Source organism: Pipistrellus hanaki (genome assembly GCF_964339955.1).
Source record: "Pipistrellus hanaki genome assembly, chromosome: X".
Lineage (NCBI taxonomy): Eukaryota > Metazoa > Chordata > Mammalia > Chiroptera > Vespertilionidae > Pipistrellus > Pipistrellus hanaki.
In genome coordinates, this window is record NC_140524.1 from 42688447 (window position 1) to 42700499 (window position 12053).

At 38.0% G+C, this 12053-nt stretch overlaps 1 protein-coding gene across 1 annotated transcript in view; it reads right to left on the reverse strand.

Moving 5' to 3' along the window:
- ALG13 (ALG13 UDP-N-acetylglucosaminyltransferase subunit) overlaps window positions 1-12053 on the reverse strand; it is a 75109-nt gene that overhangs the window by 24081 nt on the left and 38975 nt on the right. The window contains 9 exon segments of the mRNA XM_084870437.1: window positions 1068-1123; window positions 1227-1259; window positions 4335-4455; window positions 5766-5922; window positions 6097-6210; window positions 6649-6895; window positions 7559-7686; window positions 10534-10634; window positions 10959-11023. Of these exon segments, the coding sequence (XP_084726563.1) occupies window positions 1068-1123; window positions 1227-1259; window positions 4335-4455; window positions 5766-5922; window positions 6097-6210; window positions 6649-6895; window positions 7559-7686; window positions 10534-10634; window positions 10959-11023 (1022 nt within the window).

Sequence of the window (12053 nt, forward strand, 5' to 3'; positions counted from 1 at the left end):
AATCACACAGCCAGAGAAACCATCCTCAATTGGACCCTTGGACCCCCAATTTTCTATGAGTAAAAAGCAGGCTGAGAAAGTTGCTCAGCTGCCAAGAATTATTCTTCAATGCTTACTTCAAATATGGTCAAAGACAGAAGGGACTTAGAGTAACCAAGAGCCCTAGAAAACAATGAACCAGTTCCTTCCAGAAAACAGTCCCCAGGCCTAGGTTGGGGGCCCTCACAATGACTATCATGATGTCAGAATTGCTACAGGCAAGTAATTGTGTTTCTCCCATTTCCCCCTCCCCAAGTGGGAATTTTTTACTGCAATTTTTTCAGTCCCTGTTCTACCACTACAAATTGGGTTTGTGGGGGTAAACAACTTTGTATCTTTGACTTTAGCTTCCAGGTCAAGAAGAGTCATATCTGGACCCAATACAAAGAGTACCACAGATTTCCCAGAAACCTTGGGCAGTAAGTGTAATTACACTGGAAGGAATTCTTTGGTTGTCTTCCCTGAGGAGGAAGCAAGTATTCTGCCTATGGGAGGAGTTTGAGTTGCATGCTACACTACTTAGTGTTGTTAAAATATTTCCAACTTTTTTACTTCCAGGCACAGAAAAATTAGATTCTTTAGTAGGACATGCTATGGCCAATGAAAAAGAAATGGAAAAGGAAGTGACACATGCCATCTCTAGTGCACCATTCACTAGCTTTTGTTTCCTGCCTTGGCAATCATGGATGGAACTTCCATCAGCCTGAGTCCCTGAGCAGGGCCCTCCTGCTGCAAACTTATTTATGGTCCATCCTTACTGTTAGAAAAATCGTAGTAAATTCCTCTAAAAATTATCACTGCCAATGTTTGAACTTCCTCATGTATCAACACATATTAGAAATAGCTCTAAATAGACTAATTTCAGAAAGGGGGCGTGATTTTGGATGAGTTACTCAATTTCTGGGTCTCAATTTCTTCATCTACAAAATGGAAATGATACCCTGATTACCTCATATGGTTGTTCCGATTTAAATACACTTATATGTATAGATCTTAGAATAGGGCCCTAGTACAGTCACAGTACCTACCAAGTTTGCTGTAGATTCAGTTGTACTATAAACATCTGAAGTTTCATAGTCTGGTTCTAGAGGATATTGCCAAAGTAAAGTCAAAAGTGAGCATTATTTAATAGTTTGAAATTTATAAACAATAAAAAATATCATAGATTCTACCTATATCTCACTGACCTGAAGGATAAATATATTCTTCATTATATCCCCCTAGAAAAAAAGACAGAAGAGTATGTTTGTATGTTTATGTAGAGCTTTTTAACTCAGCACAGCCAGATGGTCAGCACTTGCTTTCTTCTCAAGTTTTGTAGATATGTAGGTTCAAAACTAAAACATATACATCCTTGTACCAACTGACTTGAGCTTTTGTACTAGTGAAAAGATACTGAAGCCACAGATTGGCTATAAACCGTATGAATTTCTCCTCTGAAAATTCCCTTAGTTTTTAATGTTCAGGTAAAATTGAAAAATACAGCTGTGTCCAATTTTCCAGTCAGGCCATAGACTACAGTGATTAAGTTTACAAGCGTGGAGTTAGGGCTAGATTTGAATCTTGATTAATAATACCACTCTTTGTGCCTCACTTTCTTCACTATAATACAGGAATAATAGTACCTAGGGGAGTGAAAAGAATACAGAATGATGCTTGACATATAGTAAATGGTGACTATAATTTGAGTATAACCCATAATTTGTTTAGGGGGACATCATTGGGATATATCGTGCATCATTTGTTTTTTACCCTGTCAAGTAAATACTACATTTAAAATCGGTCTGTTCTCATAGGATGGCTCAGTAGATTGACGTACTTTGCTTTAAGATAGCTATACCAATGAAACAGATAATGCCAATCTTCAATTAAATAGCTTTCACTAAATAAAATCCATAGGTCAAAACTGGATTTGATTCTTTTTTTTTAATGTTCTTTTTTTTAATATTCAGAGAAGAAGGAAAAGGGAGAGAGAGATAGAAACTTCAATGATGAGAGAGAATCACTCTGCCTCATACATGCCCCACAATGGAGATCAAGCCTGCAACCCAGGCATGTGCCCTTTGACAAGAATCGAACCCAGGACCCCTCAATCTGCAGACCAATGCTCTATCCACTGAGCCAAACCAACTAGGGTGTATTTAATTCTTAAGCACATTATTTATCAAACACACATGCATTAACCCCTCCAGACAGCAGGATTTTACGTGAGAACAAAGATTTGGTTGCTCTAAATATGCCACTACAGGTGAGCAATACATCTGAAGATGCCCACCGTGCTAAAGGGAATGACAAAAGGGTCATGCTGAGTAAAAGAGCAAAGTGTATACATCCTTCACATGCATGCACATGCACATATAAAATATTCGCAATTATCCTTCTACTAGATTGTTTTCCTAGAAATATCTATTTTCTTCCACATAAGTATAAGTAAAAAAAATATCACAGGGAAATAAGGAACTTGACTGGTAAATTGAGTCATTCAGACTGCCTCCTACCTCCTTAATATATCCAATTCCTCCAGGATTGTTTAAGTAGGCATATATGATTTTATAGTAAAATTGAAAATATAAGCATAGCCTGTGCATGGTAAGAGGCATTGTAACAACTGTTGAGAGCACATATAGGCACATATATAAGCTTTAAAGTCATAAAAACCCAAATTTAGAACTGATCTCTGCCAGTCACAAAGGACTAGATATTACATCTGGACATTTATGTAAAATGTCCAGAATAGGCAAATCTATTAAGACAGAAAACAGACTAATGGTTCCATAGGGCTAGGGGAGGGGGAAGGGAAAAGGAAAGTGGCTGCTAATGGATACAGGATTTCTTTTGGGGGTGATAAAAATGTTCTAAAATTGGCTGTGGTGATGGTTATACAACTCTATACTAAAAACCACTGAGTTGTGCACTTAAATAGATGAACTGTATGGCATGTAAACTACATCTAAATAAAGCTTTTATAAAAAATTAAATATTTGCCACTTACCAGGTATGTCTTTAGCCATGTCATTTACCCTTCAAACCTCAATTTCCGTATATGTAATATAAGAATACCACATTCCTCAGAGGGATATAGTTTAAGTATTATATTAAATCATATATATAATTACTTTGTACATAGGATACGATGAATAGTAATATTTATAGATTAAATAGGCTTCTTAGGCAATGAAGTTATTTCATAGCAGTCTTGTAAAATAATAGCCAGTCTCATGAAAAGCCCAAAGTAGTTATTACAAATCGTGAGGACAACATGAGTAATATCTTATTAATAAGGAATAGATGTTTTCCACAGGGAAATATCCCAAATTCAAACTCACTACAGTAAACCCACAAATTTGCACACCTCGATTTAATGGACTTCAGATTTAACAGCCAAAATTTCCAGACCATATATCACATGTGAAAATAAACACCCTGTTAATTTTAAAATTATGTTATCTGATTTACTTGTAATTAATGGGTTATTTTTTGTTATTAATTCATTGTTATTTTTAACAAATTTTAGTGAATAGGCCATATGTTGGAAAAAACACTGCAGTAATTTCGCCAACATAAATAAATATTACTTATCTATAACTATAGGCTATATACTTGAATCCAAGAGTCACCACTCATAAACAATGTCTAGTGAATGATTAGCACATAATCACACCATATCATGTGCAGTAATTGGTTTCATTGTCACATGGCGAGACTTTCTGCAACAATTTTAAAGCGTACAGCAAATGTGCCAAAGTGCATTTGTTTACTCACGGTGACTGGTGAATGCATGCATTTACTAGACCTATTCAATATAAATTTAAAATTACAGTATACATATAGAAAACTTTTCTGTGAATTTAAATTTTTCATACAAACTTAATTTTAATTACACAAATGTGTCTGTATAAGTAAAAACAGATACACTAATTTGTTAGTTTTGTAACATATGCATTTGGAAAATCTATTTTATTATATAACAGACTTTCAGCTTTAACTGACACCTCGAGTGAATTAGTCCATTATATTGAGGTTTTACTGTATAAACCTATGCAAAGAGCCTAAAATAAGTTATAACAATTTGAGAGCCTACAGAAATAGAAGCCTATCCTTCTAGAAATACCAAGATATCTTTAAAAACCTAGCAAGCTCTGAGACAAAAACTGATACCTCTTTCAAAACAAACTACCAGAACAGAGTGAGACCCCCCCAAACAAACACTTCAGGTACACTTCATAGAGCCTTAATATTCTAATGCCACAAGAATCATCTTAAAAAACACACACATTTAACTGTAATTGACTCACCATTATCACACTGGCCATTGCCCTCTTCTGAACTCAAAGTGTGTTTGCCTGAGCTATGTCCAAGCCTTGCAACACAGTATGTTGGAGTAGGAGGAACCATTGTAGAGGGCCTTCCATGATTCTGTACCAAGGAGACACACACACACATACATGCAGTTCTCCCTCTTAATTCTAATGTGCCTTAGAATTAAGTGTGAGGCAATAATGATTAAGAAAACAAAGTATTAGCCCATCCTATCTAATAAAAGAGTAAAATGCAAATTGTCCATACCTCCACCATACCCACAAGCCACACCCACCAGCCAATCAGGAGTGAATATGGAAATAAACCCAACTAAGATGGCAGAGACCACTGAGAGCAGGAGGGAGGCTTGGGTTTCCTCTGTGATGGAGAAAGCCAAGCTTTCCACCTGCCCTTGCTGACCCAGGCCTCTGCTTAAGGCTACAAAGTTTCAATTATAGAAGGTAAATAAATCCCAACAGAAGTGGCATTGGCCATGGAGCGAGCAGAAGGCTTGGCTCCACTCCACGCTACAAAGTTTCAATTGTAGAAGACACATAAACCCCAGATCCCAGGGCCTCTGCTTGATTCGCCAGGGAGTATGGTCGCCCTGCAAACCACCACAGGCCCCTCGCCCAGGCTGCCCCATGCCCCAAGGGAACCACCACCCTGATCTGGGACACCCTTCAGGGCAAACCAGCCGGCCCCCACCCATGCACCAGGCCTCTATCCTATCTAATAAAAGAGTAATATGCAGATTGACAATCACTCCAACACACAAGATGGTTGCCCCCATGTGGTCAAAGATCCTGCCACCATGTGGACACCACAAGATGGCCAGAAGGGGAGGGCATTGGGAGGGACCAGGCCTGCAGGGGAGGGCAGTTAGGGGTGACCAGGCCTGCAGGGGAGGGGAGGGAAGGGGAGTTAGAGGCAAATAGGCTGGCAGGGGAGCAGTTAGGCATCAATCGGGCTGGCAGGGGAGTGGTTAGGGGGTGATCAGGCTGGCAGGCAGAAGTGGTTGGTGGCAATCAGGAAGGCAGGCAGGTGAGCAGTTGGGAGCCAGCAGTCCAGAATTGTGAGAGGGATGTCCAACTGCCCGTTTAGGCCCAAGTGGGATCGGGCCTAAACGGGCAGTCGGACATCCCTCAAGGGGTCCCAGATTGGAGAGGGTGCAGGCTGGGCTGAGGGATTACCCCCCCCCCCGCACGAATTTTGTGCACCGGGCCTCTAGTACTATATAGGCATGATTATTTGTCCAAGACTAAAAAAAAAGTTCTCTTCTTTTTAAAAGTGCTAAGATGAAATTATGTTTTCCAAGAAGGACTTTATTTGCTTATTTGTACAAAAAGCTAAAATTTATCTATATGCCTTCACTTAAAAAAAGAGAAAAGTGAATAGCTTTTTGAGTAAATTTTTAAACTACTTACAGGTAAATTTGGATAAGCAGTCTCATCCCCTTCTTCAATTTCATAAAAAGTAATGGTTTCTTCCAAGCCCCTGGGCATCTGTCCATTTTCTGGGGCAAAGCTATATTGGCACTCCTTATTCACACAATGCATCTGGCGGTGACTACGTCTAAAGGAACTTAAGTGGTTCAGAGAATGAAAGGGGAAAAACATGGTAATAACTTGTTTCTAAGTTCTAAGTAACAATTCAAACATCCCAATGTTGACACAATTTACTTCATACATTTGTTGCTTAGTTTGAAGACAAACTTAACCCATTTTTTCTGACTTTTGACAGTGAAAATTTACTTACCGAGCTCTATAGGAGAAGTTATCATAGCTCTGGCAGCACTTTTTCCCTGGGCCAGGGTAAAAACCAACTTTAGGATCTACCATGTTAGGCCTGTTTATAAAGCGAGATGAATCCCTAAAAATAAGGGGAAAGGAAAACAGATTCACTAGGGTCTGAGTGGTCAGTCTTTGTAGTTAAATAGAATTAACACATCTTTATAGAAACATCCACATACAAAGAGCTTTGCTTCTCTTACTACTGGCATTAGGCCTAATCATTACTCATGGATATAGGGCCATATACATGACATTCATAACTTGATGGCATTCTATCTTCTAGCACTTCTTCAACTGCTCCATATTTCCCTAAACTGTGAAAATATGAATCTTCTAATAAATTCATTTGACAAGAATTTAAGTATACACGTTTCATCCTCTATGCTCTGGGTAGACAGAAATTGTAAGAAATCAAAACTCTTTAGATATTTCTAAATTCTACTGTAATTTCTGTCCAGGAATTATTTCAATATCTAAACAGAGATGAACATTATCTTGAAAGTTGGTTAAGCCTTACCTGGGCATCCCATATCCCCGACCTTGTCTCTGAGATGAATGTTGAGGATAAAAATGTTCATTAGCCATAAAATTGCCAGCTGTCTGTGCGTAGTGCATTGGAGGGTCATGCCCATAATGCATACTATTCTGAAGCCTGGGTGGGGGTAGGGGGTCTCCCCTGCTGTAGGCCATAGACATATACATCTCTTTCCCTCTAACTTTCCTGAACATCTTCTTGTGTTGCTTCATGTCCATCTCCGATATAACTTTCAGGCAAACAAAGAAGTAGCAAATAAGCTTCATAACCAAGGCAAAATATCCAGTGTCTCCCCACCACACACACATATAACTAAAACTTTCAAATGTTTTCTTAGGAACAAACAAGCAAACAAAAAATAAAGGGGGGAGAATTTTTGTATTTTTTAAGGATATACTAGATAATCCATTTGGAAGGGCAAAACCAGTAGGTATTTCTGTGATCATCAAAACAGAGAGTTAATACCTATTAATATCTCTGGCTGCTTCCATGAAGTGTTTTCCTAGTTCTCTGAAAAATATTTTCCCTTCAAATTTTAGAATCTAAAATCTATTCCAACTTAAGTTTACACAAAGTACTTTGGAATAGTATTTCTCAGCCAGGGACAGTTTTGCCCCTCTTCCCACTGAGGAACATGTGGCAATGTCTGGAGTCATTTTGGGTTGTTAAACTGGAGGAAGAGTGCTATGGCATGTAGTGGATAGAGTCCAGGGATGCTACTAAGCATCCTACAGTGCACAGAACAGCACACCATAAAGTATTACCCATCCCAAAATATCAGTAGTGTCAAAGTTGAGAAACTCTACCCCAGAATAAGATTAATTTATACCTTTAAAAATTACAATGTAGGGGGAAAGATGGAAAAAATAATAAAAATATTCAGTATACAAACCCATTTCTGGGAAATAGCCCCCGGAAATTTTCTGGTAACCTCTTCCTTTTCGACTAGGCATAGCATTCCAGGCAGGAACAGGTGTCACTTGAGTAACTGGTTTTAAGTTAGCCAGTGGAACAACATGCCTTAAAGTTAAAGATACCAACATGAAGACATTGCAGCAGACTTAATTCTCATTCACTACACAGAGCCACCCTTTCTGCTTCATTTTCAAGTGTATTCCACTTACATCTGTTGACAGTAGTTTTCCTGTTGAGGTTTTCTCTTTAAGTTTAAGAAACCTAAGAGGCCGAAACCGGTTTGGCTCAGTGGATAGAGTGTCAGCCTACAGACTGAAGAGTCCCAGGTTCGATTCCGGTCAAGGGCATGTACCTTGGTTGCGGGCACAACTCCAGTAGGGGGTGTGCAGGAGGCAGCTGATCGATGATTCTCTCTCATCGATATTTCTAACTCTCTATCCCTCTCTCTTCCTTTCTGTAAAAAATCAATAAATTTTTTAAAAATTTTAAAAAAAAGAAACATAAGAATAGTTTGTACCATTTCACAGATGTTTGTTGTACAAATCACCTTCCAGAGGAATGAATGTAGTAAACTAGTTTAGAAATATTTGTTGCATCTCCTTAGAGGAGGATTATAATATTTTCCTACCCCACTGACTTCAGACTCAGCTACATTATATAACTAATGCTTTAAGAGCCAGCACATGGTTTGTCATGGTATAATTTTTTTCTGTCTATAATAGAGCCTTCTTGGCCAGGGTTCCCTTTATTGTCCCCGTTGCCTCATTTGTTTTTTAGCCTGTCAGGTAAATAATACATAACATGCAAAATGAGCAAGAAGTGACCTTCTTGTTATAAACTGCTGACATCTTATTATTTTTTTGTTGTTGTTATTACAGCAGTATAGACTAGTTCCATGGTCAGCAAACTATGGCTCGCGAGCCACATGCAGCTCTTTGGCCCCTTGAGTGTGGCTCTTCCACAAAATACCACTGCCTGGGCGAGTCCATTTTGAAGAAGTGGCGTTAGAAGAAGTTGAAGTTTAAAAAATTGGGCTCTCAAAAGAAATTTCAATCGTTGTACTGTTGATATTTGGCTCTGTTGACTAATGAGTTTGCCGACCACTGGCCTAATTTAATGGTTCTCAAAGTAGACCAATAGCATCAATATCCAGAAACTTGTTAGAAGTTCAATTTCATGGGCCCCACCACAGACTTACTAAATCAAAAACTTTGGAGATGGAGCTCATCAATCTGTGTTATAGCATACTCTCCAGAGAGCTCTGGAACATGTTAAAAGTTTGAGGATGACTAGACTAGCTGAGTTGCTATGACATTAGAAAACCAGCTTTCCCATTAGTATGAACAGTTTTTAACAGCATTCTGTTGAACTTAATATTTATAGTAAGTTGGCTAGTGACTAGGATTTATAAACTTTTATACATAGGTATACATTCATGTGTTGTTTAACAAAGAAGGTACATGCGGAGAAATGCATCGTTAGGCAATTCCATCATTGTATGGACATCACAGAGTGCACTTAACACAAACCTAGATGGTCTAGACTACTATACACCTAGGCTATAAGCCTTTGCAGCATGTTACTATACTAAATACTGTAGACAATTATAATACGATGGTGTTTGCATATCTAAACACAGGAAAAATAGTTTAATAATATGGTGCAAAAGTTAAAAAATGATACACCTGTATAGGGCACTTATGCTGAATGGAGCTTGAAGGACTGGAAGTTCTGGGTGAGTGAGGGAGTGAGTGGTGAGTGAATGTGAATGCCTAGGACATTACTGTACATCACTGTAGGCTTTAGAAACACTGTCCCTTAAGCCCTCTCCCTGAATCCTTCCTACAGGGTCAGAAATAGAACATGATAGCTGCCAATGCTGCTCCATGAACTCTAAGCTGGATGAACATTAACATGAATCATTATGTGGGATGGATTAATTAGAAATATGTTAGAGAAACTGGCTGGGTAAGGAGTGGATCGCCACAATAGTGACTGCAGGAGGGAGTGAAAGGTGGCCCGATGATCAGTAGAATTAAGAAACCAAGATGGAGAGATAAAGGAACATAGGAATTATTGTGGCAATGTGGATTGGACTATTGCATGTTGGAGCAATGGTTAAGGAACTTTGTGGTATTCATAAAAAAGAGGGTGTTTAACATGGAGAGGGTATAGAACGGGGGACTCAAATAGTTTGACTTTGGAAATTTGTTATTGATTCCATTCCCACTATATGGCACAAGGGCTCTGTTTGGCATTGCACTGATGGAAGAAATAACTTTTCTGTTTTACCTATGATAACCTGAACATATTCCCAAAGAATAGGGACAGGCTGGCTCCATACTCTCACAGAAAGCTGATACTGATGTATCAGTGGAACTTAATACCTGTTAAAGTAGCTCCTGTGGATTTGTGTCCTTGTACAGAATCTTATGTCCTCAACCAAGAATTTACAACAATGAACTCTGAAGACCATGGGCTACATCTGGGAGGACTGATTACAGTGCCCTCTGAGTATGTAGTACTAAAGAAACAGGCTGCTCTGTGCTAAAACAGCTCAGTGACTGACTGATAGGGATGTGACCCATGCACTCACAACTGAGGTGCTGTGAGAGGGAATCTACTGCCATGCTGCACAGGTATCGCTTCCATCAGAGGAAAAAAATAATTCCTCCTGAACTGTACATCCTTCCATTTCTTACGGAAAATTCAACTCCATTATGATCTTAAGAAATCAGTCATAGACTGAAATGTCATTATGCAGCATATGACTGTATTGAGATTTTTATACTTTAGCATGCACTTTTACAATTCAAGGTAAGTCATCTTAGGCTAGTACCAGATATAACTTTGGTTCTCTTACTAATATCCTGGTAATTCTCAATTTAATATTACAAAAAAAGCATCAGCAGCCAAAGATTTCAGTAATTCAACACATTATTATATTCTTACTTTTCTGCCAACTCTTCAATGAAAACTGTTACTGAATTGTTCTCATTTCCAACTTCCTGAATGTGAGCATTATAATATCTTCCATCTGATTCCAAACGAACCTGAAAGAGGGGAAGAGACAGAATACATTTACTTTCAAGACTATTGGCAGATCTGGCTTCTTCCAAACAAAAATACTGTTCCCCAAGTGAAGTTCAGTATTTACTTATTAAAGCAGCTGATAATGAGCACTGCCAGTCTGGCTCAATGGAGGTTGCACATGCTGAAAGAGTCTTACATCTAATCACAAAAGTTTATAATTAAAATTTAACACAAACATTTAAAAATTTTCTAGAATTTTGCAAATTAGTTTTGTTGAACTCATATTAATGACTAAAACCACAATCTTGAAAAAAAATTATTGATTCTTCAAAGAAGAAACTAACCTGACATTTGTCTCCCAAATAGTAATGTTTCCCAGCATACTCCATGTAATCAGCTTTTTGAAGTTCTGTTAAAAAAAAGGATCAAGCTCGACTAAACTGTTTCCTTTCCTATTTTATTTTACATCATTTAATTTTCTAATGCACTTTTACAAGGTGTTTTTACAATGCTACCACTATAAGCTAAAATTGGGGTGAGGGGTAGTCCTAAAGGGTCATTCTATCACTCATGGCAGGTTATTTCTGTATTCAATTTAGGAGACTTCCAAATATAGTTTTGTGCTACAAAACACAAATATACATTTCTCAAACCTCCCAGGTGGAACAATTTGGTTCTTGACCAAGTTGTTCACAGAAAAAATGTCTAGGTCTTGAAACAAAACCAGTTTTGGAACTGACAACCCTTTCAAGCTGATACCTCAGCATGACAAAAAGTGTCTCTCAGGCAACAAAGGAGAGAATGCTTTTGTTGTCATCAACTGATTAGCATAATTTTAAAAGATAAAGAGGCCATTAAGAGAGTTAATGTTGCTAAGGTTGTGAAAGAAACAATGACCACAGGCAACTGAAAAGATAGAAAAACTACTGTTGATTTGGATTAACAAAAAGCAATTAGCCAGTGACAATCATTTCAGAGGCAGTGATCTATGAACAGTATCAATCAAAGGTACTGCATCATGCTGACCTGAAAGACACCCCTGTACACAATGCTAAAAGGGATTAGTTTAAGGTTAGTAGGGGGTGGTTGGATAAATTTAAGAAAAGAAATATTGATAGATTAAACAGTGCATTTGACATGTACTGTATATAAGAAGGAATCATTTGGGAATGGATTAATTCATTACATTATTTCTAATGGAAAAAATAATTCAGTTTTTTAATAAATCACTTCTCAAACAGCCTTCTGGAGTGAAATAAGTTCGAGAACCAAGGTTCCACTGTAAGTGGAAATTAGGAGGTTGCAATTTTAAAGTTCATCAACACCAGTAAGATAAAATTTGAAAGTAACACATCTCATTGAAAAAAGAAACACAAAGCTTCTTCAAAGCAACCTATTATTTTTAACAACTTAACTGTGTTCCATTAGGTCATAACCTC